The sequence below is a fragment of the Rattus rattus genome, chromosome 18, assembly GCF_011064425.1.
Source record: "Rattus rattus isolate New Zealand chromosome 18, Rrattus_CSIRO_v1, whole genome shotgun sequence".
In the NCBI taxonomy this organism is placed as follows: domain Eukaryota; kingdom Metazoa; phylum Chordata; class Mammalia; order Rodentia; family Muridae; genus Rattus; species Rattus rattus.
Window position 1 is genome coordinate 7,645,330 of NC_046171.1, and position 22,478 is coordinate 7,667,807.

Here is a 22,478-nt window from a genome sequence, read left to right on the forward strand (position 1 = left end):
AGGAAAAAGGGTCTGGGCCGCCCAGGGCCAGTGAGGGAAGGCGGACCTTAAAGGGCCAGAGTCGTTCTTCCTCCTTCCTGAAGAGAGAGGGCAGAAGCAACATTAATTCAACCTGTGCCAACAGCGACAGCTCGGTTAATATTTGTACCCACTAAGTTAATATTTATAAAGAACTCAGAACAGTGCCCAGCAAACAAAATAAGCGCTGCATGAGTGTTTGAAATAAATATGTGGAAGTACGAACCAACTCCTGTTTCAGTCCTACTTTGCCTACGTTTCCTGATTGTAGGGGATGACCACTCCCAACAAGAGCAATACCGGGATTGATTATTTGGGGGACCCCTGAAAAGGAAGTATAAGTATCTGAAAGATGCTAAATTCTGAAAGTAGACCTAATTAGAGCACATTGCAACCATACTACAGCCCTCCTGCCCCTAAGGATACAGGGTTTCTCTGATTGAAGATCCGTTTGAATGGGAAAGGAGAAGGAAGGGGTTTCTGAGGGAGGAAAAAACAACAACAACATACTTTTCAAAACAAAACAATAACAAGAAAACAAACAAAAATAACTTCATCAGGGCTGGCTCAGCAGGTAAAAGTACCTTCAATATTCTCTCCAGGACTCACTCTGTAGAAGGAAAAAAACTGACTTCCAGATTGTCCTTTGTCCTCCACACCTGTGCTGCCTGTACACACACACACAGACACACACACACACCACATAATTTAAAAACTGTCCTAGCTACACTAAAATAAGACCCTGCCTGAGGTTCAGAGATGGTGTGAGGTGACCTGGTTCTGCTGATCAGCGACTGGAAAATCCTCTCTCAAGGGGAGCAGGGCTAAGGACTGGGTTAATGGTTACCCTTGGCAAATTATTGAGCAATGTAGTTATGGAAACCTGGAAGAGGTTATTGGTGACAGCTCTGGGGTGTGGCAGGGAGGGACACACCTTTCAATCTGGGGTGCGAAGAGATTAGGGACTGGTTTACCCAGAAGGAGAAGCCGGAAGGGATCCCAGGACGCAGGAAGAGAAGCCAGCAGAGGAGAGAAGAGCAGGAGAAAGCAGAGGAGGGAGTTCAGAGATAAGATGGGAGTGTAAATTCCGCTGATGCAGTCCTGGCTTCAAATCCACGAGTACCCCTGGTGGTCCCAGGAGAGAGCAGCCTGAAAAATAAAGGCAAGAGAACGTTTGTGTGTTCGTAGCAATCCAGGCGCCACGGTCAATACCGATGATCAGAGCAGCTGCGGCTATAAAGACAAGAGAGGCAGCCAAACCTGTTTGAGTCTAAAGCCTCTCCCAGAGAGATCTCACTATGAGTAGATTGCTTGACGGTCACTGACCAGAGGGAACAAAGGAGACGTCAGCAGGGAAATAAGGCTTCATTGAATCCATCTTTCTTATCAGTGGGATGAGGCTCCTGTACAGATCTCAAGGGTCAGCAAATGGGAACACACTTAGAACTTAGATGGGGCTCACGCATGAGTCAGCCTACAGCCATCTTCGATGTCGTTCAAAAACCCAAACACCGAGTATATTCTGCCTTTCTGGGGAAGAGAGAGATAAGCCTTCCCCCAGGGAGGAGAACACTCTCAGAAGAGGAAGCACAAGAGGAAACCACTAACTTCTGTTCCAGCATTACATGCATCACTCCACCTCAGCCCCCCTTGTCTCTTTCAGTTCTCAGTCCAGTTTTGCTTCTCAGTCGTTCCAAGTCCAGCATATTTTTCTTCAAATTATATATATGTATATATATGCACACACATATATAACATGCATACAGACACATATATATGAGTATGTGTGTATGCATGTATATATATATACACAACACACACATATATATATATTTTTTAGACTGAGTAGGAAAAAAAAGGACAGTAGAGAAACTTAGAGTGTGGAGGTTAGACATTGGCAGACCTGTTTTTAGATATTTTTAAAAATCGGTGGTAATAGAGCTCTCACTTCAGCAACACAAACACTAAAACGGGAACGTTACAGAGATCAGCAGGGCCCTTGGGCAAGGATGTCACGCAAATCCGCGAGGCGTCCCGTATTTTTATTTGCCCGTGCTTGACGTAAAGTCATGGGTAATTAAAAGATACCGAAGTGGGGGGGGGGAATAGGTACTCAGGTTATATCTCTATACTACAGTTGGATAGAACCTCCAAAATCGAGCCTCCCGGGGAAAGTTACTTTTTCCTGACTCTGCTCACACTAATCTCTCTGACCTTTGCTTTTTACTTCCCGTGACAGAACCAGTCGCCACCCCACCCACCCCAGGATAAGCCCCAGTGCTATCCTAGTATCAGGATAGGTCTCCAAGGCAACCTTCACCACTGAGAGGAGGGTAAGGGGCCCAGGCTAGGGAAGTCTAAGCGTTGACAGGCTTTCAGAGGACCGCCCCCTGCCGTGGAGCCTGGGCTCTGCTTCCTGTTTCGCCAGCATCAGGCCTCCTGGTCTCTCCCGGCCTGTGCCTACCAGTGCCCTTCACCCATCCGTATTCCTAACCTCACTATCTCCTTCCCAATCCCCCTCCACACATACAGAGCACAGTCCCTCCCAGCAAACCCGAAGACAAGACTGGAAGTGAAAAGAACACAGAACCCTTGCATCCTCAGACTCCCTTTCTGCACCCTCGTGGGGGACGGAGGGGGCCAGTTCGTTAGTGTCAAGTTTCCCTGTTTGAACGTGGCCACCCTTCTCATTAATGAAGCGAGGAAACTGAGGCACAAACGTGGTGCTGTGCTTAGGAATGGTCAGGGCATCGAGGGAGCCCCGGGACCTCCCTCCTAACACCTTATCCCTGGGATCCCCGAGACCTCTGCCCTCTGTCCCGGACCCACTCCCACGATCACCGAGTCCCCTCCTCTCATGTCCCCTCCCCAAGTCCAGGGCGGGGCCGGTCGGTGAGTCAGCTGCTCCCTGAGCTAAACGGGAGGGACCGAGGTGGAGCAGCTGGGTGTGGGGTGCACTGAGCCGGTGGGTAAGCCGCGTTGGAGAGAACTAAAGGGTCTGATCGGACTTAGGTTGCGCCGAAGGGACAGCTCTGAGTCTGGAGGAGAGAATCCCGGGCCGTGAGACCCGCCTTCCCTTGCCCGGGCCCCTCCCAGTTCCCCCAGCGACGGCTGCTTCCTGGTCCCCGACGCAACCATGGCTGAAGAACAACCTCAGGTCGAATTGTTCGTGAAGGTAAGAACACCTTCTCTTTCTTTGGCCACTCTCAGAATTTCTGCAAGCCAATCCTCCCCTCTCCTGGGCTCCAGCTCTAACTCCCCAACCCCTTCCTAGTTGACCCCACCCCCAGCCACGGCGCTGTTTTGCTGGGAGGTGGGGGTGACTTGTGAGACCGTAATGAGAGTTCCAGACTCTCTGAAAAGTTTGTGGAAGAGGTTTCCAGCAGCTTAAAGGAGAGAAAAGTGAAGAAATGGTTTTCAGAAGTGAGAGAGTGAATGGGGTACGGTGCGGGGTTGGGGGGGTGCAGACGACTGAAGGACCGAGAAAGGGACAGAGGTGGGGTTCAAGAAGAAGAATCGGCTAGGACGTGTGGCCCTATGAAAGAAAGAAAGATGGGACAGAGAGAGAGAGAGAGAGAGAGAGAGAGAGAGAGAGAGAGAGAGAGAGAATCTAGAAGGGTTGAAGGATGAGTGTGTCGCAGAGTGGAAGCAAAGAGCCTTCACGAAGCAGCACAATCAATGGCTGAGATGACGAACCCACCCACCCACCCCTCCAGCTAAGGGAGGCTAGAGACTGTGAGGCAGGAAGGAGATTAAAGTTTAGCCATAGTTACTTAGGAAGAGAGGAGAGCTCCAAAGGGGACAGGAGACTCCTTGGGTTAGATTAAAATACCGGGGCTGATGGATATGGAAGAAAAAGCACCCCCCCCCACTGCCCTCCTCCTTCATACCATCCTCTCCGTGGGTGTGGTCAAGGAGAGATAGTCCTGGGCTTTTGGGTTCAGAAACCGCTGGCTGCGGCTCTCCTCCTCTGCCCAGGCCCGGCCCCTCCGGCATCACCCTTCCCCATACCCCCATGCCTTCCCTTCCTCTCCGGGCAGGTCTCCTCCCAGTGGGTGCACATTCGCACCCCCTTTTGCTTCTCCACCTCCCTTTGCACTCCTGGTTCGTCTTGTCTGTGTGTTGGTGTCCTGTTTGTCTCTATGCTTTTTTTTTTCCCCCTCTGGGTTTTCCCTGGCAGCCTTTCCCAGTTTCTTGGCCCTGGGAAGAGAACTGGAGCCTAGGTCCGCCCCTTAGGTGTGGTCCCCACCTCACACTCGCCTCCAGGGGCTATTTTTACCCTGAGTGAGGTGATGCTGTGGAGATGTTGGCCCTGTGTCCTGTGAGGAGGATCTCAGAGAATCAGAGAACGAGAAGAGTGAGGGTTTGGGGAACTGGAAGGGTGTCAGTAGCTGCCTAGGCCTCTGTGTGTATAGATCCCTGCCCCCACTTCCTTGCCGGGAAGGAAGCTGCTGAGGCCTGAAGACACAGAAATGAATCACCCTCAGTCTAGGGGGAGGTGTCCCTTGGGGGATGAGGTCACCTGCATCCAATTAGAGAGTTGCCCCCTTTGTTAGGCCCTCCATATCGCTAAGGTGAGGTTAGGTCCTCTGGCTCACCAGCCCAGCTTCCAGAAACAGCTTGAATAGAGGTTTAGAGAATGGGGACCCGGTTTCCAAACCCTGCCCTACCTCTCTGCTCCACTGGAGAAGATCTAGTATTCAATTCCAGCCCCACCAAGTCCCCTATTCTCCACCTTTTGGATCCTGATTCTCAAAGCTAGCCAAGACTTAACTGTTCCTCTGCCTCCTCCCCCCTGTCAATCACTGGGATGCCGCCGCCGCCTACCTTTGCTGATCCAGGCCCAAAGGGGAAAATAATTCGGCTCTAGGGGTGGCTTAGACGTCTTAGCAGTGTCTGTCAGGACTAGCAGGAGATTCAGAGAACAGGTCTGGTAAGGATGAGGTGCACCAGGTCTAACTCTGGGGTGCCGTTGCTTTTCAGGCTGGGAGTGATGGCGCCAAGATTGGGAACTGCCCCTTCTCCCAGAGACTGTTCATGGTGCTGTGGCTCAAGGGAGTCACCTTCAACGTTACCACCGTGGACACCAAGAGGTGGGCCCCCTCCTGCCCCTTTCAACATCCCTTGTGTAGACGCATGTGTACACGTATGCGCATGCGCACCCACGTGACCTCCCCTTCTACCTTAAACACGTCTCTCTTTTCTGGAGCAAATCTACTTCTCCTACATCCCGAGGTCTCTGGTCTCCCCTTTTCCTTCCTTGACACGTGGCCCCTTCTCCAGACGGACAGAGACGGTGCAGAAGCTTTGCCCCGGTGGGCAGCTCCCGTTCCTGCTCTACGGCACCGAAGTGCACACAGATACCAACAAAATCGAGGAGTTCCTGGAGGCCGTGCTGTGCCCTCCCAGGTACGGGGGACACTAGGAAAGAAAAGGGGAACTGGGAGGCTTTTCGGAACAAAAGTTGAAGAGGGGAGGCAGGTGGCCAGCCTTAGGGCAGAGTCCCCCCCAGAAAGGACTTCACCTTATCCCTCTGCCTTCCAGGTACCCAAAGTTGGCTGCTCTGAACCCCGAATCCAACACCTCGGGGCTGGACATATTTGCCAAGTTTTCTGCCTACATCAAGAACTCAAACCCGGCCCTCAATGACAGTGAGTGTTGTGGGTCAGGGGTTTGGGTCCTACAGAAGACTCTAGGGTTGGTGCACCAGGAACCCCCGTGAGCTCAGCTGTCAGGGAGACAGAGCGGATGTTCCTAGAGCTCTTCCAACCCTCCGTTCCTGCCTTACTCCTCTAACCTCCCTGCTGTCTCATTGCCGAGACTTTTGGGGTTTGGGAGTTCGTTTTATTTTTACATATACGAGCATTGTCTGTGTATCTCTGCACCTTGTGTGCAGGGCCTGAAGGGACTGTTAGATTCCTGGATTGGAGTTACAGATGTTGGCTGGGAATCAAATCCCAGGTCCTCTGCAAGAACAGCCAAATGCTCTTAACCACGGAAGTCCCAAGACCAGCTTTTAAATCGGGTACTGGCATCTGAAACTGAATTCATACCCTTACACATCACCTCGCTGTCCCCACTAGGTGGTCCTCTCTCTACCTTCCAGAGTTCATTCTTTTGGTTTGGTTTTGTTGGTTTTTTTCTTTTTCTGAGACAGGGTTTCCTCTATGTAGCTCTGGCTGTTCTGGAACTCTTAGACCAGGCTGGCCTCAAACTCAGAGATCTACCTGCCTCTACCTGCACCACCACCACTGGTTACAATTCATTCATTCATTCATTCATTCATTCATTCATTATTCTTCTTCTCCTCCTCCTCCTCCTTCCTTTCCCTCTCCTTCTCCTTTTCAAAGATTATATATATATATTAGCTGTCTTCAGGCACACCAGAGGAGGGCATCAGATCCTAGCACAAATGGTTGTGAACCACCATATGGTTGCTGGGAATTGAACTCAGCACCTCTGGAGAGCAGCCAGTGCTCTAACGGCTGATCCATCTCTCCAGCCCTACGACTCATTGTTAAAGTGTACCCCCATGTGTGCACCCCACACCACCACATGAACTGTAGAATTTCCAGGCTCACAGACACCTCTTTCACTATTTTGCATACTTTTTGTTTTTTTTTTTTTTTTGGTGGAGTTGGGGAATGATCGATTCTGAGGAGGTCTCTGCACCTTTCTAAATCTGCTTCCAGATCTATAGCATGGGGATAACGTTCATCTTCTGGGTTTTCATGAGAAGTGGCTGAGACTTGTTTCTAGACTGACTGGGAGGCTGAGGGAGAGGATATGACTCAGGATAGAGAGAGCCAGACTAGCGTGTGAAACCTGAGGCTCCATTTCTAGTTGCGGGAATAAATTGCAAGCGGGCGGCTGGGGAGATGGCTCAGTCACCTGTGTGCTTGACACGCAAGTACGAGCACCGGGAGCCTGCATTTGGATGCTCAGCCGCCATGTCAAAATCTACATGTGATGGGCAGCTACTGTAACCCCAGTATTGGGGAAGTAGAGGGAGGAGGAAGTCTGGGCTCAGGTAGTCCAGCTAGTCCACTCTAATGGGTAAGCTCTAGGTTCGGGGAGAGACCTTGTCTCAAAAATAAAGTGGGGACTGAAAAGATGGTCCCCTGGCTAAAAGCTCCTGCAGAGGACTGGGTTTTGATTCTCAGCACCCACCCATCAACTCACAGCTAATTACTTGTATGTAACTCCAATTCCTGGAGATCTGAACCTGTTTCTGACCCTCGTCCCACCCCAGGCTCCTACATTCACACACAAGGCACACACTCCTACAGGCTCACACACATACACATAGACAAGAATATATATAAATAAACCTTAAAGAAGAAGAAAGGGGTTGGGGATTTAGCTCAGTGGTAGAGCACTTGCCTAGGAAGCGCAAGGCCCTGGGTTCGGTCCCCAGCTCCGAAAAAAAAGAACAAAAAAAAGAAGAAGAAGAAGAAGAAGAAGAAGAAGAAGAAGAAGAAGAAGAAGAAGAAGAAGAAGAAGAAGAAGAAGAAAAGATGGTAACAATAACACACGCAGTGAGGTTGTTTTGTTTCTAAATCAAATCCAGGGTCTCACACGTGCTAAGCCTGCGCTTTACCTCAGAGCTATGCCCTCACATCCCAACGGCTCTTCTTGGGCAGGCTGTCACCCCAGTGTTTAAAGTTCTGATTAGCTTCCTCTCTCTCACAGACCTAGAGAAGGGACTCCTGAAAGCCCTGAAGGTTCTAGACAATTACTTGACATCCCCCCTCCCGGAAGAAGTGGATGAAACCAGCGCCGAGGATGAGGGCATCTCTCAGAGGAAGTTTCTGGATGGCAATGAGCTCACCCTGGCTGACTGCAATCTGCTGCCAAAGCTTCACATAGTCCAGGTCGGTGGTCACCGTGGGGGGTGGGGGGAACGGGATGAATCTCTATGGTGAAATTAAAAAAAGAAATCATCTTTAATTCATTACAAGGAGCGGTGCACAAATGAGGTATAGAAGTTCCAAGAAAATTGGGGGAGTTGGGAGAGCCCAGAAATTGAGCTTTAGTCACCTGACTCGGCTGCAGATGCTTTTACCCAGCTGAACAATCTCATCAGTCCAATGGCGCTGCCTATCATGCCTAGGTTTTGACGTTAATGCTGAGGACCCAAACTCAGGCACTCATACCTTGCAGGGCAAGCATCCACGTTCTCCGAATGGTTTCCATAGACTGTAACCAGTGGTGGACCCACCCAGGGACCACCATCTATCCCTTAGCAGAAGCTGCTAAGTAAGAAAATTACATTCCAGGAGACAAGTCGTGGTTATATAGCGTCCAATCAAGACTGGCATTCAGTTTCACAGTGTGTGTGTGTGTGCGTGTGTGTGTGTGTATCTGTGTGCATGTGTGTCTGTGTGTGCCTATGTGTCTGTGTGTCTGTGTATCTGTTTGTGTGTGCCTCTATCACTGTGTGTCTGTGTGTATGTGTGCGCCTATGTGCCTGTGTGTCTGTGTGTACCTATGTGTCTGTGTGTGCTTATGTGCGTCTGTGTGTATGTCTATGTGTCTGTGTGTATGTCTATATATCTGTGTGTATGTGTGTGTCTGTGTGTATGTCTATGTGTCTGTGTGTATGTCTATATATCTGTGTGTATGTGTGTGTCTGTGTGTATGTCTATGTGTCTGTGTGTATGTGTGGGCCTGTGTGTCTGTGTGTGCCTGTGTGCCTATGTGTGGGCCTGCATGTTTGTGTCCAGGGTTGCTCCCAAGTAGGCTTTACCTGCAACTATATCACACAGTATTGCACACATCAATCAAACATAGGATTCTCTCACGTCTACATTGTAACTCTCCACATACCCCAGGCTTCCCCGTTTTCTCTCAAGGACTCTTCCTGAGTTGCTGTTTCCTTTCTGTCCTTAAAACTACAGTGTAATTTAGTAAAACATAGACACTCTCACTCCACCATCAACAGAGTAGCACCAGAAAAGGCTGGGCAGAGTGGCTCATGCCTGCAACCTTCAGCCTGCTACAGGCCGAAGTAAGTTCAGTGTGAGTTGGAGACCAGCCTTAGCCACAGAATAAGACCCTGTTTCAAACAACACCACCTCTACCCCCCACACACACCACACAAAAGAGAGGGGAAAAAGAGAAAAAAAGCAAATGATACTAAGTTAGTTCTTGCCCACAAACAGTGGAATTGGAGATAAGAAATTCACATCAAGGGATGTGATGGCTGGAGAGATGGCTCAGTGGTTAAGAGTTCTGGCTGCTCTTCCCGAGGACCTGGGTTCAATTCCCAGTACCCACATGGTGGCTCACAACTGTCTGTAACTCCAGTTCTGGAGAATCTGGCATCTTCACTCAGATGTACATGCAATCAAACACCAATGCACACAAAATATAAAACAAACAAACAAATAAAAAAACCCATTCACATCAAGGTACTAATAGATGATGACCTGAAAGTCAAGTGGACAAAATTCACTACAAAAATGTTACTCTTTACTAATTATGCCTCTCTCTCTCTCTCTCTCTCTCTCTGTGTGTGTGTGTGTGTGTGTGTGTGTGTGTGTGTGTGTGTGTGTGTGTGTTGGAAATGGAACTCAGGACTAACCACATGCCTAGCCTGTGTCTGTCTCTGCCTCTGTGTATATTCAGTTTTAATTACATTGTAAGTGCAGGTGCCTTTGGAGGGCAGAAGGGGGAGGTAGAGCCCCTGGAAGTGAGGTTGCTGGAAACCAAACATCTGCAAGAGTTTGCAGAGGGTGCTTTTCACCACTGAGCCATTTCTCAGCCCATTTCTCTTCTGTGTTTTAGTTTCTCGAGACAGGGTCTTTCTATTTAGTTTTAGTGACCAGGTGAGTTCTAGGATAGCCAGGTTTACAGAGAAACCCTGTCTTAGGGGAGGCGGGAATAAGGATCAGGGGTGGAGGGGAAAGAATCAGTAAGAAGTCGCCAGTTGGGCTGGAGAGATGGCTTAGTGGTTAATGTTGCTAACTGCTCTTCCTGAGGACCCAGGTTCAGTTCCCAGCACCCACATGGCAGCTAACAGCCATATGTAACTCATACCAGAGGATCTGATGTCCTAGTGCACAGTCATACAAATAGACAAAACACCCATCCACATAAAATAAAAATAAATGTAGCCAGCGAATGCATGGCTACATGCACTTAAATCCCAGCACTTGGGATGTAGAGATGGGTGGATCACAGAGTTTGAAACCTAGTCTACAGAGCAAGTTCCAGGTCAACCGGAGTACACAGAGAAACCCTGTCTTGAAAAACTTTTTTTTTTTCCAGAGCTGGGGACCGAACCCAGGGCCTTGTGTTTGCTAGGCAAGCGCTCTACCACTGAGCTAAATCCCCAACCCAATAAACCTTTTTTTTTTTTAAGCCTAAATAAATAACATCTAGAAGGACAATTTTTTAAAGACTCTAGGCACAGGGTGCATGCCTGTAATACCAGTTACTCAGGGAAAAGGTTCCAGAGATCATCCAGCATGGGTTACATAGAGAGACCCTGTCTCAAAACAATGGCAGCAAAAAGTCTGTAAAAGTGGAGGCAGAATAGTCCGGCAGCCTGGACAGGGCTCAGTTTTACCTGACAGACCCTAAAGGAAGAAAAAGTTCAGTAGCTCCAAGCAAAGCAAGCATGTGTTCCCTGGGGCTAACACGCTGACCTCTCTCCAACCTTCAGGTGGTGTGCAAAAAGTACAGAGGATTCACCATCCCGGAGGCGTTCCGTGGAGTGCATCGGTACTTGAGCAACGCTTACGCTCGGGAAGAATTCGCCTCCACCTGTCCTGACGATGAAGAGATAGAGCTGGCCTATGAGCAAGTGGCCAGGGCTCTCAAATGAGCACCTTTTTAAGGGTCCTTCACCCACTCTGTGCTCTCCACAGAGGCTTCCATGTTGCTACATAATGGACACACTCCGATATAGCCAGTGGGCAGGAAATCCGGGGCACTTGTGCAGGGCCGGGGATGGGACTGGGGATAAGGGAAAGATTAGAGGACAAGGGTAAGGTTTTTATTTTTGGGTGGGTTGGGTAAAACAACGTATTTCAGTAATAAAATACAGAATGGAAAAATCTAGTGTTGTGTTTACACAAAGACGGCTTAAAGTGTGCTGGGCTGCAAATGAAGGGAAGGGTCAGTGATCTTAAGCTCAGTGCAGCTGCCGGGGAATTAAGGAGGGGACTGTTTGTACAGGGTCTACCATGTTTTGCATCTGTCCGTTAGAGGGTTGTTTCGTGATCCTCGTCGCGTTTGCAGCCCCACAGCCAGGGCCAGTGGGATCTGGGTGGGCCTGGGCAGCGCTCTTGGGGCGGTGCCTGAGTTCAGGGAAGGGGGGCATTCAGCCCTGGAGGAGTGGGCGCGGCCTAGCAGGGCGGAATGGGCGTGGCCTTAAGAGGTCCCGCCCCGTCCCGCTTAGACAATGCCCCGGAGCCGCCAGACCATCGCGCCCCCGCCCCATCGCCGTACGTGAGCTCGCCTACCCTAGGAACCCCTCAAAAGCCCGAGCTATCGGTCTCTCCTGCTTGAAGACTCAAGCTCCCATCTTCATCAACTCTCTCCTCTGGGGGTGGGGCCAAGGCCGAAATCACAAGGCTGCAGGAGTGGAGGTGGCCGCTGGTGAGTCTGGAGAGGGGGCTGTCTCCGGAACGGTAGAGGGAGGCTGGAGTTTGGGGGTGCTGCATACGAGCTTGCACCGGACGGAGTGTGCGAATCACCTGCACTTGGGCGAAGAGCTGGGCGGGGTAGACTTTAGTAGAAGACGGACAAGGGGTACGTTACAGAGTTCTGAAGCCTGGAGTGGTTCCACGCCGCGCCCCTCCCCCGTTTCTCCGCCCTCCAGATTTCGTTTAAGACCTCTCCCAGTCCTCCGGGACTAAGTCTGGTTTGTACTGGGTCGCTCGAAGGGCAGCGTGACGACCCGGGGTGGAGAGAGAGGATGCTTAACTCCTTAGACTCTAGTTCCTCCGGTTTGCGCCCGTGCCCCTTTCTCCGTCGAGCGTTCGAGGCTTCACACCCCAAGTCCTGATTAACCATCCAGCTTTCTTTTCCAGTCTCATAACCTCTGCGGGTCCCTGGCAGGACTTTGGGTCCCTCCTGCTGCGAGCAGCTGAGGGTTAAGGGGGCGGGGCCGCCGCATTTTTGGGGAGTGAGCGCATCCTAGCGGCTGCCAGGAGGGGCGCGGGGAAGGGACCTAGCGGAGCCCCGAGCAGGGGCAACAGGTGTTTGGGAGATTAAGGATCCAAGTCTTGTTCCCTTGGGCGCCTCTTAACGCAGATCCCCGGTGAAAGGAGGCTGAGCGGGGTCCACGGTGCCAGAAGGTTTGGAGGGGGTGGGGCAGAGTGGGAGGGGCGCCGGGAGATGGCAGGAGGAAGACCTAGGAGCTTTTAACACTCCCCCCTTCTCTTCTTTGCATGTCTTTCTCTTTTGCCCCCGCCCCTTTCTGTTTCTTCTCTTAGACAAGTGAAGTAAAGAGAAAAAACAAAACGGCTTGGCTGGAAAGGGCTTCTGTGTGGATGTGATGGGGACGCCGGGGGAGGGGCTGGGTCGCTGTTCCCATGCCCTGATCCGGGGTGTCCCCGAGAGCTTGGCATCCGGGGAAGGTGCTGGCGCTGGTCTTCCGGCTCTGGATCTGGCTAAAGCTCAAAGGGAGCATGGAGTACTAGGAGGTAAACTGAGGCAACGACTAGGGCTGCAGCTTCTTGAACTGCCTCCTGAGGAATCACTGCCGCTGGGACCACTGCTTGGTGACACGGCTGTGATCCAAGGAGACACGGCCCTAATCACAAGGCCCTGGAGCCCAGCACGTCGGCCTGAGGTGAGGGCCAGGGTACCGTTGTTGTTGGAGGACAGGATTGCCCGGGGTGGGGTGAAGGAAGGTCGAGGGGAGGAGGCTCTGGGGTTGGCAGGAAATAGGGAGTGAGGATGTCTCTGCTGACTCTTTCTTCTCCAAGGTTGATGGAGTCCGCAAAGCTCTCCAGGACTTGGGGCTCAGAATTGTGGAGATGGGGGATGAAAACGCTACGCTGGACGGCACCGACGTCCTCTTCACCGGTGAGGCTACACCTATGGGGGCTTGGCCCAGGGAAACAGAGTTTGGGAGGCTAGGCGATCTCAAGTCTTGATTCCAAACTCACTCTGGCCTTCAAACCTTCGTATCCTCCCGGGGTTCAGGCCGGGAGTTTTTCGTAGGCCTCTCCAAGTGGACCAATCATCGAGGAGCTGAGATCGTGGCAGACACGTTCCGGGTGAGGAACCAGAGAAGCTTGGGGAGGGAGTGCCGCCAATGTGCCAGAGGGCTTGACCTGTGCTCCTTACGCACCCCTAAATCCACCTGCTCTCCTAGGACTTCGCTGTCTCTACCGTACCGGTCTCTGGTGCCTCGCATCTGCGCGGCCTCTGTGGCATGGGAGGACCTCGCACGGTGGTGGCTGGAAGCAGTGAGGCTGCCCAAAAAGCCGTCAGGGTGAGGCGGGGCAAGGCTGTGTTGAAGGCGTGGCCAACAAAGTGGGAGTGGTTCGGGGCAAGGGCGGTACTGAAGCTGGCTAGCTCTGGGAATTGCCCACAGCCCTTGTCTTCTCCAAGACGTTCATCTAACACAAAGGGACACCCTAGTAAACATAAGGTACAGAAGAAACAAGAGCCAGGGAGGGGTTGCAAAAGCAAGCGGTAGCTAAAGTGCCTGAGACCGACCGTGTCTGACACAGCAGACGTTATATACTTGCTGTCCTTATCTCACAAAAGTAACCCTTGCCCCAAGCCCTTACGTTGTGGTAGGTCAGGCAGACTCAGATGTGGAGACCTTAACGCCCTCTCCTCTCTCCAGGCAATGGCAGCACTGACTGATCACCCCTACGCCTCTCTGACCCTCCCAGATGACGCAGCGAGTGACTGTCTCTTTCTGCGTCCTGGGTTGCCTGGTACCACACCTTTCCTTCTGCACCGCGGAGGTGGGGACCTGCCCAACAGCCAGGAGGTGAGGGAAGGGAAAACCGCTCCACCAACCAGAGAAATAAGTCTGTCTTTCCCAGTGGGAGAAAGGAGTGGGCCCTTCTTCAGAAGCCTGGGTGGGACCCCTAGTACCTGGCTAGAAGGGGCGTGGCTCTGAGACCCCTAGGAACTGGCTAGAGGGGGCGTGGCTCTGGGACTACTAGGAACTGGCTAGAGGGGGCGTGGCCCTGGGATCAAAACACCCTTGGGGTCCTCCCTGCAGGCTCTGCAAAAGCTCTCTGACGTCACCCTGGTACCTGTGTCCTGCTCGGAACTGGAGAAGGTTGGAGCTGGCCTCAGCTCCCTCTGCCTGGTGCTCAGCACACGCCCCCACTGCTGAGGGCTGGGTTTGGGGCTCCAATTAGCTAGGAATAGAGCCGTCTAGGGAGTAGAATCAGGTAATAGAGGCTGGGTAGTCGTGGGAGATGCCCCAGGATAGGGAAGGACTTAGTATGGGACAAAGACTAGGAGCCATTGGGTGAGTCTTCTCTGTCAAAACCAATAAAATAAAATTGGCCTTTTAGATAAGGGCTGTGGCTGGTTTCTCACTGGGACAAAGGGATGGGGTGGAGCCGAAATCGGAAGCTGGGATCAGTGCTAGGGAGGACTCTTAACTTTTGTTTTGTTTTGTAATTTTAAAGACAGTGTTTCTCTGTGTAGCTCCGGCTGCCCTAGAACTCACTCTGTAGGCCAGGCTGGCCTCAAACTCAGAGATCCACCTGTCTCTGTCTAGTGTGAGCTGGGATTAAAAACATGGGCCACCACCACCGCCCAGCTGGACTGTTCCATTTAAAAACCCTCCTCTTTATGTGCTTCCTGACACACCCCAACCCTGTCACAGGGCTCACATACACAGAGGGACAAGAGACCATTTCTGTTGCGGGGAGTAGGCAAGGTAGAATGGGAATTATGTGTGTGGGTGGATGGTTGCTTTCTGAATTTACCTAAATGTCAGGTGAGTCAGGCTCTGGTGGATTACAAGTCCGCCTTTATTTGATAAAGAAGAAAGGGACCATCATTCATGTACCAAGGCTTAACAGTGACATCCAAAAGGAACTCATACTTCCTGATACTTTCTTATAAAGTGTTGCAATGGGGCGATTTGCAGGAGTCTGTTTCTATGAGGAAAAACCAGAGGGTTTCTAGAGTATCAAATTTTGTGCAGGAGTAGGCAAGAATTTGGGGTGAGGATATCCCAGAAAAGGCTACACTCGAATGAAATCCTGAGGATAAATAATTATCCGGGCAGGAAGTGAGCAAGAGGAAGAAGAAATCCAGAAGATGGAATTTATTTCAAAGCGCCAACGAGTGTTGTAGGGAGAATATTGCGGAGAAATTCTCTAAGGAGGGCACGTGTACACAGAAAGTGATGGATAGGCCTAAGAGGGGACTGAGTACTGGGGCACCTGCACGCAATGTCCATACCCACAGCCTTAGAGCTGAAGCCTTGGGAGAGAACCAGCGGTTGATACTGGGAGGATCTCCTCTGGCTTTGAATAAGAAGGGCAGGGCAGGAGGATCGGAAGGATCTGTGGGTCACCCATGAAGCCAATGATGAAAGAATATTCTGGTGGCAGCACTCAGCACAGAGACAGGCAGAGAGGACAGTGACCTGCAGACACGGCCTTAGGCAGTGGTCCGTACTCACAATCACTGTTACCCCCGCACTGAAGGTGGAGGTAAGGAGGGCAGGATTTCAAAGCTGGCCTCCACCACAAGAGAGTTTGTCTTTAAAAGGAGTGGAAAGATGGGGGTGTTCCTGAAAAGTCCTTGTGTGGGAGAGAAGGAGGTGGTGGACTCTGACTCCCAGTTTCTGGCTTGGGCAACTTGGCTTCTTCAAGAGATTGCAGAGAAGGACCCAGGGGGTGGCTTAGGAAATTACTGAGTCAGGTTTGACATGCCTTGTGCAAAAGGTCTGAAGCCATCTGGGCAGAGTGTACTAGGTCTGAGATCTGGGTTGGCGGGAATACTGAGTGTCCTTCGGGGGCTAAGGATTGAATGGCTAGTTTCCTAGAAGAGGAGTAAGGAGGAGAAACAAAGGGATCAGCAGAATGGCAGGGCGTCTACAAAGACAATAGCAACAAAGTAAACCCTGGTTTGAAGAGGGGTGAATGTTATCTTGTGGTAGGGCATAGGAAGGGCTGGCAAGCTCTTAGGGGATGAACAGCTGCGGCCAATGAGCAGAGGGAGTGCAGTCAGGCAGGAAAGAGAGGTGGGTCTATGGCTAAAGTTCAAAATACTTGACTGGGCCAGGTGGTGCCTTTAAACTCAGAAGTTGGGAGGCAAAGGCAGAGGCAGGTGAAGTCTCTGAGTTCAAGGCCAGCTTGGTCTATGGTCTACAGAGTTCCAGGACAGCCAAGGCTGTCCACAGAGAAACCCAGTCTCGAAAACCAGAGTCGGGGTGAGGAGGTGGGGTATGATAGGAAACGGAAGGGAAGAAAAGATGTTATAGAGGGGACAGAAGTGGCTGGAAACTGAGCAGTGGCAGAACGCATCCCAGGGAGCCAGGCTCCTAGATAGATCCTCTGTCCATGGTGCCTTCCCCTTCTAGCTGAGGCTATACAGGGAAGCCCCAGATTGGAAGGGTTGGGAGAACAAGGGCTTCCCTTTAGACTACAACCGCATAGACGGTGGAAGCATCACCAGGAACCAAAGCAGACATCCGGCGGTGCCTCCTGAGTACAGAGTGGTCCAGATCAGCATAGTGGAGGTTCTGGAGGGGGTAGAGGGAGGAAAATAGTACTGGATCTCATCAGTCTGATCCCTTGGCTTGGAATCAAAGCTGTTTTCTTTTCCCCACAGTGGGTAATGGCGACCATGTAGCAAAGTCTGGCTCCCATCCTCTTGCGTAAACCTTCAGAGTGCTAGGATTACACGGCCGCTCCACAACAGCCTAGCTAGGCTTTTTTCTTGGCCCACTTTCCTCCGGGATGCTGGCCTGCCTCTTTCCCATCCCCAGGCCCTTACCGGCTCCTGGTCCAGGTGGCCTGAGATCTTGGACTCCTGTTCTAAAGGCCGCTGTGGCTCAGCATTTATGACTGGAGCTATGTGGGAGGGAGGAACACAGCTGAAGGGTGAAGAGAAAATGACCAACTCTGTCTGCTCCTGGCAAGGACTCAGACTCAAGAATTCAGGGTTAGGGATTGTGCGGGTAGGAGAGGAGAAATGGGGTGCGGTTAATCTCACCAATTGTGGGTAGTGGTCCAGGCGGGGGCGGGGGCGGGGGCGGGGGCGAGCGTCTGTAAGGAAGTCCTTGGAGAGTCACCAGTCTCGTCTTACTTGTTCCTCGGCCGCAGGCGGCGCCAATAAGAACTGTGCAAACTGCAGTCTCCGACCAGCAAAACAACTTAGGCTCCTCGGGAACCAGGTCCCGCCCACTCTCTGGGCTTTCTGAACTTTCAGTTTGCCCTTTCCTGCAGCCTGTAGCCTAGCACCCAAGGGCTGACCACTAGCTTTCTTCTAACAAACGTCAGGTCTCCAAACACTTCTTGTTCTTTGCAAAGGTTAGGGTTCTATCCCACCTCTTCACCCCCGCCCCCCGCCCTGACTGGTCACACCCTATTTTAAGCCAGGCTCCGCCTCCAGTGCTCACCTGCGCCGCCACCAGACCAAGCCGGAGGCTCCCAGTCCCAGCACAAGCCCAAAGCCCAGCAACGGGATCAAGACTTTGGAATACTCGGACCCTGGGGAGACGGCGAGGCAGGGAGGGATACAGAGGTCAGGGGTACAGACCATAGGGTTCTACTAACTTTCCCGATCTACAAGATTCCGTCCCACTTTTTGTCCCGGGTGTGTGTCCAAATTAAGTGCTCCTGAGCATCTGGGCCTTGACCTACCGTGGGTAGATCCCGAAGGCCGGCAACCTGCCTTGTCCCCTAACACTTGAATCACTGTGCGGCTCTCGTTCTCTTGGCGTCCTTTGCAGAAAAAAGTACCAGAATCCCCGGCGCTCAGTAGCAGCTCTAGCCGCTTGATACCAGTGTCGAGGGAACGCAGGCGGCCAGAGAAGTGCTGGAGCACAGTGGGGGTTCCGCTCGAAGAGGCCCAGAGGATCGGGCGGCGCCCTTTGGACAGGCCTTTGCATGCTGGGAAACTAGGCGCCCAAGCCCAGCGGGTGGGCTCGGAGACCCCTATGCAGGAGAGATTCACCCGGTCCCCAGGGTTGCCCTCCAGAGAAACTAGGAAGGGTGGGGGAGGGAGATTGTTAAGGCTAGCTTATCAGGCTCTCTCTCTCTCTCTCTCTCTCTCTCTCTCTCTCTCTCTCTCTCTCTCTCTCTCTCACACACACACACACACACACACACACACACACACACACACACACACCCTAGTTTATCTCAGTCTTTCTTTGTCCATCACAACTTCCCAGGGATGACCTACCCTCGGGATTCCCTTGGACCTTGGAGAGCAACAGAGGCAGCAGCTGCAGGACCAAGGCCATGGCTGAGATGTGGTAGTCAGAGGCGGGAGTGAATCAGCAGGGAGACCGGAGGGAAGCAGAGGGGCAGGGATGGGGATCCTGCCGGACTTGGGGCTCAGATAAGAGTGAATGTGAGGCCACCAATTTCTGGGTCCCTTTAGGAATCCTCACAAGCCAAGTTGCATTCTTCAGGCTTTGAAAGTAGCTTAAATTTGTGTGTGTGTGTGTGTGTGTGTGTGTGTGTGTGTGTGTTTGCAAACAACTAGTGAGGCCCCAAAGTACCACACATTTTTGAAGCTCAGCTTCCTGAGTTCCAATCCTGAGTTCATCCAGCCACACAGTAGCTGGGTGATGAGAGCAAGCCGCTTAACCCCTGCCTGTCCCCTCATCAGGAAAAATGGAGATAAGAGAATGTGAGACCCAAATCAATACACTGAGGGTGCCAAAAAGCGAGAGATGACATCATCGGAATGCTCACGTATGACATCATCGGAATGCGCAATGTATGACATCATCATCATTATCTCTTATCTTTGTTCCTATGTCCCCTCTGGGTGCCCATGATGCTCCTCCTTACCCAAGGTGCTCCTCCCAAACCCAAGCCCAAGTGGGCTGAGGGCATCCTTGGCATGTTAGTGTGGTCCTCCAGGATACACAGCCTCCTCAGCCCCGCCTCTACGACATCACAGAAACCCTCCATGATGCCACAAGCCTTTATCTTGTGGCTCAGCATCACTTGGAAGACGGGGTGGGGTCTGTATCTACATTAATTCAGCCTGTTTCATCGATTTCTGCCGGAATGTCTGATCAATGTCCTCCCACCCCCAGGCACCCAAAGTTGCGGATCAACTCAGGCTACGACACACTGTTCGTTTCCTGGGAACTAGCAGAAGCTAGCGCGTTGTGGCTGTTTAAGTCACAGAGGCTTTTCTGATGCTCCTCCAGGGCAGGGGGGCCCTCAGCTGAGGACCCTGAATCCAAGATCCAAAATGGAGTTGCCCAGTAGTGACACTTATCCTCTCCCATCTCCCTTTCCTGTCTCCCCTCCCTACCCAGGCTCTTGGACCCTTCCCACCTCTGGTCTTTCTCTTTGGTCAGCTGGGAATAAATCAGGAGGGAGGTGCCCACAGAGGGCAGAGGCCTGGAAGGGAGGAGCCATTGGGAGTATTAAGTCTGAGAAGACCGCTCGACTCTCAGAGCTGGATCTCTGGGACTCTGCTGCCAACTGCTGGGGCCGTGAACATTCTCAGAACCCTCACCATGAAACACCTCTTGCTGCTCACCCTGTCTGCTGTGCTCTGCTGCTGGGTCTCAGGTGAGTGCCCAGGGCCCCAGGCCCCACCTCAACCCTACCCAGTACTTCATATGTCCCTCTACTCAGGATCCCAAGAAGCCCCAAACCCTCCTTGGCTTGGATCAGATATCTCTGAGCATGAAGGGCTCTGTGTTTCTTCTCTTTCTTTATTCCTCCCCTTCTCTTCCCTCCATTTCTTTTTTTTGTTTGTTTGTTTGTTTTTTGTTTTTTTGTTTTATTTCCATATCTCCATTTCTTGTATCTTTTTTTGTTTGTTTGTTTTGGCAGAGTCTCCTGTAGCCAAAGCTGGCTTTGAACTCCTGATCCTCCTGCCTCTACCTCCTAAATGCTGGGATTGCGCATGTATCATACCTAGGTTCTTTGGTCCATTATGAAGGACCTAGGTCCCCATTGTCATTTTCTCCGAGACCCGTATCGACCCAGCCTACACTTCTTACTTGACCTGGCACTAGGTCATCTGATGTCAGCGTGCTCCCTTCCTGCACACCGTAACACCGAAATGTCTGTCTAGCCAGTCCCAACATGCGTGTCTCTGGAATTAGCAAAGCCACCTTTGCTTATCTACTACCCTGAGCTGAGCATCCTTGTTGAAAGGGTCTCACGCCACTCCTCATGGAGGTGCTCAGCAATGGTCCTCCCTAGCTCGGTCCCTGTTCCTTCCTCGACACACCTATATCCCCACCAGGGATGCAAACCAAGCCTTCTGGGTGGTTCCAGTGACTTTGTACAGCCTTCCCAAGAGTCAAACTTCCCCTGATTCTGCTACAGAGGAGATGCCACAGCACTTACCCTAAAGTGAGATGGGTTCCCTGGAGGCTCTCTAGGCTGACCGTTCCTTCACTGACTGTTCCTTCACAGCACGTTGCGTGCTCACATTGGAGTTAGCCAACCCAGGAATCCTGAGGTGCCACCTGCTGCACCCACCCTCTCCATTTTGTTACATGCTAAGATGTACAATGATACATCTGCCAGGTGTAATCCTTTTTCCAAAGAGCGAGTGCCAGAACAGTAGAGACGGTTCATTCAGGACTGGTTTGCCCCAAGCTCTTGGCAGAGGTCCAGTCTACTTCTAAAGCTGGTCACCAGTGGTTTTCTTGCAGCCGCAGTTCCACGCCTTCTCTGAAGGCTCTGTGAAATCCTTAACTTCTTCTCTCTCCCTATTTCAAGTCTCACCCTGGACCCTAACCTCTACCCCATCCCTGTTTCCACACATCCTAGCCATCCTCAGCCCCAGGTTTTTGTTATTTTGTTACCATTCCTGACTCATCTCAAACAGGCCCGGGTGGAGGAAGGTATTTAGGTTTGCACATAGAACAAACACCTCCGCCCAATGCCCACATCGCTTTGCACTTTCTTGCTGTATTGCTCACCTGTTCTGTCTCTGAACAAAGCGGGGTGTGAGGCACTGCCTGCCTAATGGGCCAGCTCTCCATCCTAACCCTAACCCAGCTCATCCTCGAGTGACTCAGATGTCCCATGACCTCCGTCCAACTTGTCTCCCCAGCTGACACTCGATGTCACTCCTGCTACAAGGTGCCTGTGCTGGGCTGTGTGGATCGACAGTCCTGCCGCCTGGAGCCCGGCCACAAATGCCTGACAACAAACGTGTACCTTGGTAACACCCCTTCTCTGGGAGGGAGGGTCCGGGCAGGAGATGCTCTCTGGGCCTGAAGCCCATCCAGGGATAGGACTGAGAATTACAGCAGTGATGACGTGTGGCCAAAGATGATTATGTGCCAGGCACTGACCTGTGCCTCTACTATGCTAGCAGAGGCTTGTGTTGACCCCAGGAAGCGGGCGCTGGTCCCAGGAGGAGGGGCATGTCATGCTCAGGAAGGGTGATTAGACTTTGAGGAAAGAAGAGAGAAACCAAGCGGTTTGGGGAGGAAGAGTAGCCACTGGACACAGGTGAGCCAGTGCTCACCGCTGATCCTTTCTCCTTTGGCTCCCACCTCTAGGGAAGATGTGGGTTTTCTCTAACCTGCGCTGTGGCACACCAGAGGAGCCTTGTCGGGAGGTCTTCAATGAAACCAACCACAAGCTAGGCCTGAGCTACAACACCACCTGCTGTGACAAGGACAACTGTAACAGCCCAGCTCCACGGCCCACACCTACAGTGGCCCTCATCTCCCTCACCTCCCTGGCTGGCCTTGGCCTCTGGCTATTGCATTGAGACTGGCTCGATGGCCACACTCTTCCCACCTGCTCTAGCCTGAGCCTTTCTTCCCACGTCCTCAGAGCTCCGGCTTTCCAGAACGTTCTCTTCTCACCCCCGGCTCCTTATCTTCTGAAGACCATTTTCCTAGTCCTGCACCATTTTTTTTTAATGGGACTGTGCCTAGAGTGGTCTTTCTAGCCACGGCTTCTGCTTCTCCAGTTGGCACCCTCCACTCCATTTCCCCCCCCAGTCCTTTCCCATTTCCTTCTAGAACACTCTACCTCCTCCACTGGCCACTGATAGGGCCCCCTCCTTTGGACGCACACTGCTGTGCCTCTGGGATCTAGGTCTGGAAGAACGCCTGTCTTGTTTCCAGGGAGCGATGCCCAAAAGACCCACTGACCTCATTGCCTGGGCCTGATTCACCAGACCCTCCGCTCATCCTCTATCCTGAGAAATAAATGTCAGTGTCTAACAAACTTTGTGTTTCTTGTCAGGAGATATAAGCGCTAATCTGGGCATGCTGACTTTCCTCTGAAATCTCAACAATTGGGGGCAGAGGCAACAAGAGTTCAAGGTCATTCTTGACT

General features: G+C 51.9%; 4 protein-coding genes and 1 non-coding gene across 8 annotated transcripts; 4 read left to right on the top strand and 1 right to left on the bottom strand.

The window, feature by feature from the left end:
* Positions 1-1,956: 1,956 nt before the first annotated feature.
* On the top strand, positions 1,957-2,062 carry LOC116887760. The gene has a single exon (XR_004386260.1). It is a non-coding gene; the product is annotated as a U6 spliceosomal RNA (small nuclear RNA).
* Positions 2,063-2,920: 858 nt separating this feature from the next.
* Positions 2,921-11,085, top strand: Clic1 (chloride intracellular channel 1). Of its 2 annotated transcripts, none has more exons than XM_032888601.1 (6): positions 2,921-3,193; positions 5,002-5,111; positions 5,302-5,427; positions 5,563-5,669; positions 7,711-7,896; positions 10,688-10,797. In XM_032888601.1, the coding sequence occupies exons 1-6, from the start codon at positions 3,155-3,157 to the stop codon at positions 10,795-10,797; spliced, it is 678 nt and encodes a 225-aa protein (XP_032744492.1). In that variant the 5' UTR covers positions 2,921-3,154. The 2 variants fall into 2 exon arrangements, with proteins under 2 accessions (XP_032744492.1, XP_032744491.1); XM_032888600.1 differs by having other exon boundaries at positions 2,924-3,193; positions 7,711-7,892; positions 10,688-11,085.
* A 334-nt stretch (positions 11,086-11,419) lies between these two features.
* On the top strand, positions 11,420-14,523 carry Ddah2 (dimethylarginine dimethylaminohydrolase 2). Of its 2 annotated transcripts, none has more exons than XM_032888598.1 (7): positions 11,420-11,625; positions 12,465-12,823; positions 12,960-13,059; positions 13,180-13,253; positions 13,352-13,471; positions 13,832-13,981; positions 14,219-14,523. In XM_032888598.1, the coding sequence occupies exons 2-7, from the start codon at positions 12,527-12,529 to the stop codon at positions 14,333-14,335; spliced, it is 858 nt and encodes a 285-aa protein (XP_032744489.1). In that variant the 5' UTR covers positions 11,420-11,625; positions 12,465-12,526; the 3' UTR covers positions 14,336-14,523. The 2 variants fall into 2 exon arrangements, with proteins under 2 accessions (XP_032744489.1, XP_032744490.1); XM_032888599.1 differs by lacking the exon at positions 11,420-11,625 and adding an exon at positions 11,684-12,326.
* A 1,847-nt stretch (positions 14,524-16,370) lies between these two features.
* On the bottom strand, positions 16,371-18,436 carry Mpig6b (megakaryocyte and platelet inhibitory receptor G6b). 2 transcript variants are annotated; one of them, XM_032889144.1, is made up of 6 exons: positions 18,376-18,436; positions 17,832-18,173; positions 17,588-17,678; positions 17,182-17,234; positions 16,963-17,039; positions 16,371-16,708 (listed from the first exon to the last, which is right to left on the bottom strand). In XM_032889144.1, the coding sequence occupies exons 1-6, from the start codon at positions 18,434-18,436 to the stop codon at positions 16,604-16,606; spliced, it is 729 nt and encodes a 242-aa protein (XP_032745035.1). In that variant the 3' UTR covers positions 16,371-16,603. The 2 variants fall into 2 exon arrangements, with proteins under 2 accessions (XP_032745035.1, XP_032745036.1); XM_032889145.1 differs by lacking the exons at positions 16,963-17,039; positions 17,182-17,234 and having other exon boundaries at positions 16,609-16,708.
* An 813-nt stretch (positions 18,437-19,249) lies between these two features.
* Ly6g6c (lymphocyte antigen 6 family member G6C) lies at positions 19,250-22,367 on the top strand. Its single transcript, XM_032888745.1, has 3 exons — positions 19,250-19,730; positions 21,235-21,345; positions 21,689-22,367. Exons 1-3 carry the CDS (start codon positions 19,676-19,678, stop codon positions 21,901-21,903), a joined length of 381 nt encoding a protein of 126 aa, XP_032744636.1. The 5' UTR covers positions 19,250-19,675; the 3' UTR covers positions 21,904-22,367.
* Positions 22,368-22,478: the final 111 nt, after the last annotated feature.